The sequence below is a fragment of the Alligator sinensis genome, unplaced genomic scaffold, assembly GCF_000455745.1.
Source record: "Alligator sinensis unplaced genomic scaffold, ASM45574v1 scaffold829_1, whole genome shotgun sequence".
Classification (NCBI taxonomy): Eukaryota; Metazoa; Chordata; order Crocodylia; family Alligatoridae; genus Alligator; species Alligator sinensis.
Window position 1 is genome coordinate 1,194,479 of NW_005842399.1, and position 833 is coordinate 1,195,311.

The 833-nt window shown below is 58.2% G+C and overlaps 1 protein-coding gene across 3 annotated transcripts in view; it reads left to right on the forward strand.

Annotated features, from left to right (window-relative positions):
- Positions 1–516: 516 nt before the first annotated feature.
- MED27 (mediator complex subunit 27) overlaps positions 517–833 on the forward strand; it is a 148,327-nt gene continuing 148,010 nt past the window's right edge. For all 3 annotated transcript variants that reach the window (XR_003095525.1, XM_025211303.1, XM_006029815.3), the window contains exon 1: positions 517–738. Coding sequence is in view for 2 of the 3 variants with exons in the window: in XM_025211303.1 (XP_025067088.1) it covers positions 533–738 (206 nt within the window). In the remaining variant the exon portion in view is untranslated. The remainder of the gene's footprint in view (positions 739–833) is intronic.

Sequence of the window (833 nt, forward strand, 5' to 3'; positions counted from 1 at the left end):
ACACACATCGGTTATTGTGTAAGGTGTTACTGGCTATTTCTTAAACACATGCGTTGGTCAGTGTGTAAGGTGTTACTGGTGATTTCTTACACACACACTAACCAGTGTGTAAGGTGTTACTGGCTATTTCTTACACACACACTGGTTAGTATATAAAGTGTTACTGGCTATTTCTTACAACACATCGGTCAGTGTGTAAGGTGTTACTCTTACGCACACACATTGGTTAGTGTGGAAGGTGTTACTGGCTATTTCTTACACGCACGCACACTGGTTAGTATATAAAGTGTTACTGGCTATTTCTTACACACACATCGGTTAGTGTGTAAGGTGTTACTCTTACTCACACACATTGGCTAGTGTGTAAGGTGTTACTGGCTATTTCTTACACACGCCTTGGTTAGCGTGTACGGCGCGACTGGTGCTTTCTTACACACCACAACTCCCCCCACCCCACGCATGCGCACCGCTCCCCGGCGCCGGACTCCAAGTCCCAGGCTGCCCCGCGGCGGGGCGGACGGGGGCGGCCAAGATGGCGGACGGGGTGCTGAGCCCCGGCGTGAACCTGGAGGCCTTCTCGCAGGCCATCGCGGCCATCCAGGCGCTGCGCTCCAGCGTCACGCGCGCCTTCGACTGCCTCAAGGACGGCATGCGCCACCGGGAGACGCTGGAGGGCCGCGAGAAGAGCTTCGTCTCCGCCTTCCAGGACAGCCTGCACTCCGTCAGCCGCGACCTGGGGTGAGCGGGGCGGGGCCCGGCCGGGCTGGGCCGGGGGGCTTCGTCTGCTCCAGCTCCTCCCCGTGGCAGGGGCAGGGGCAGGGCCCCCCCCCCCC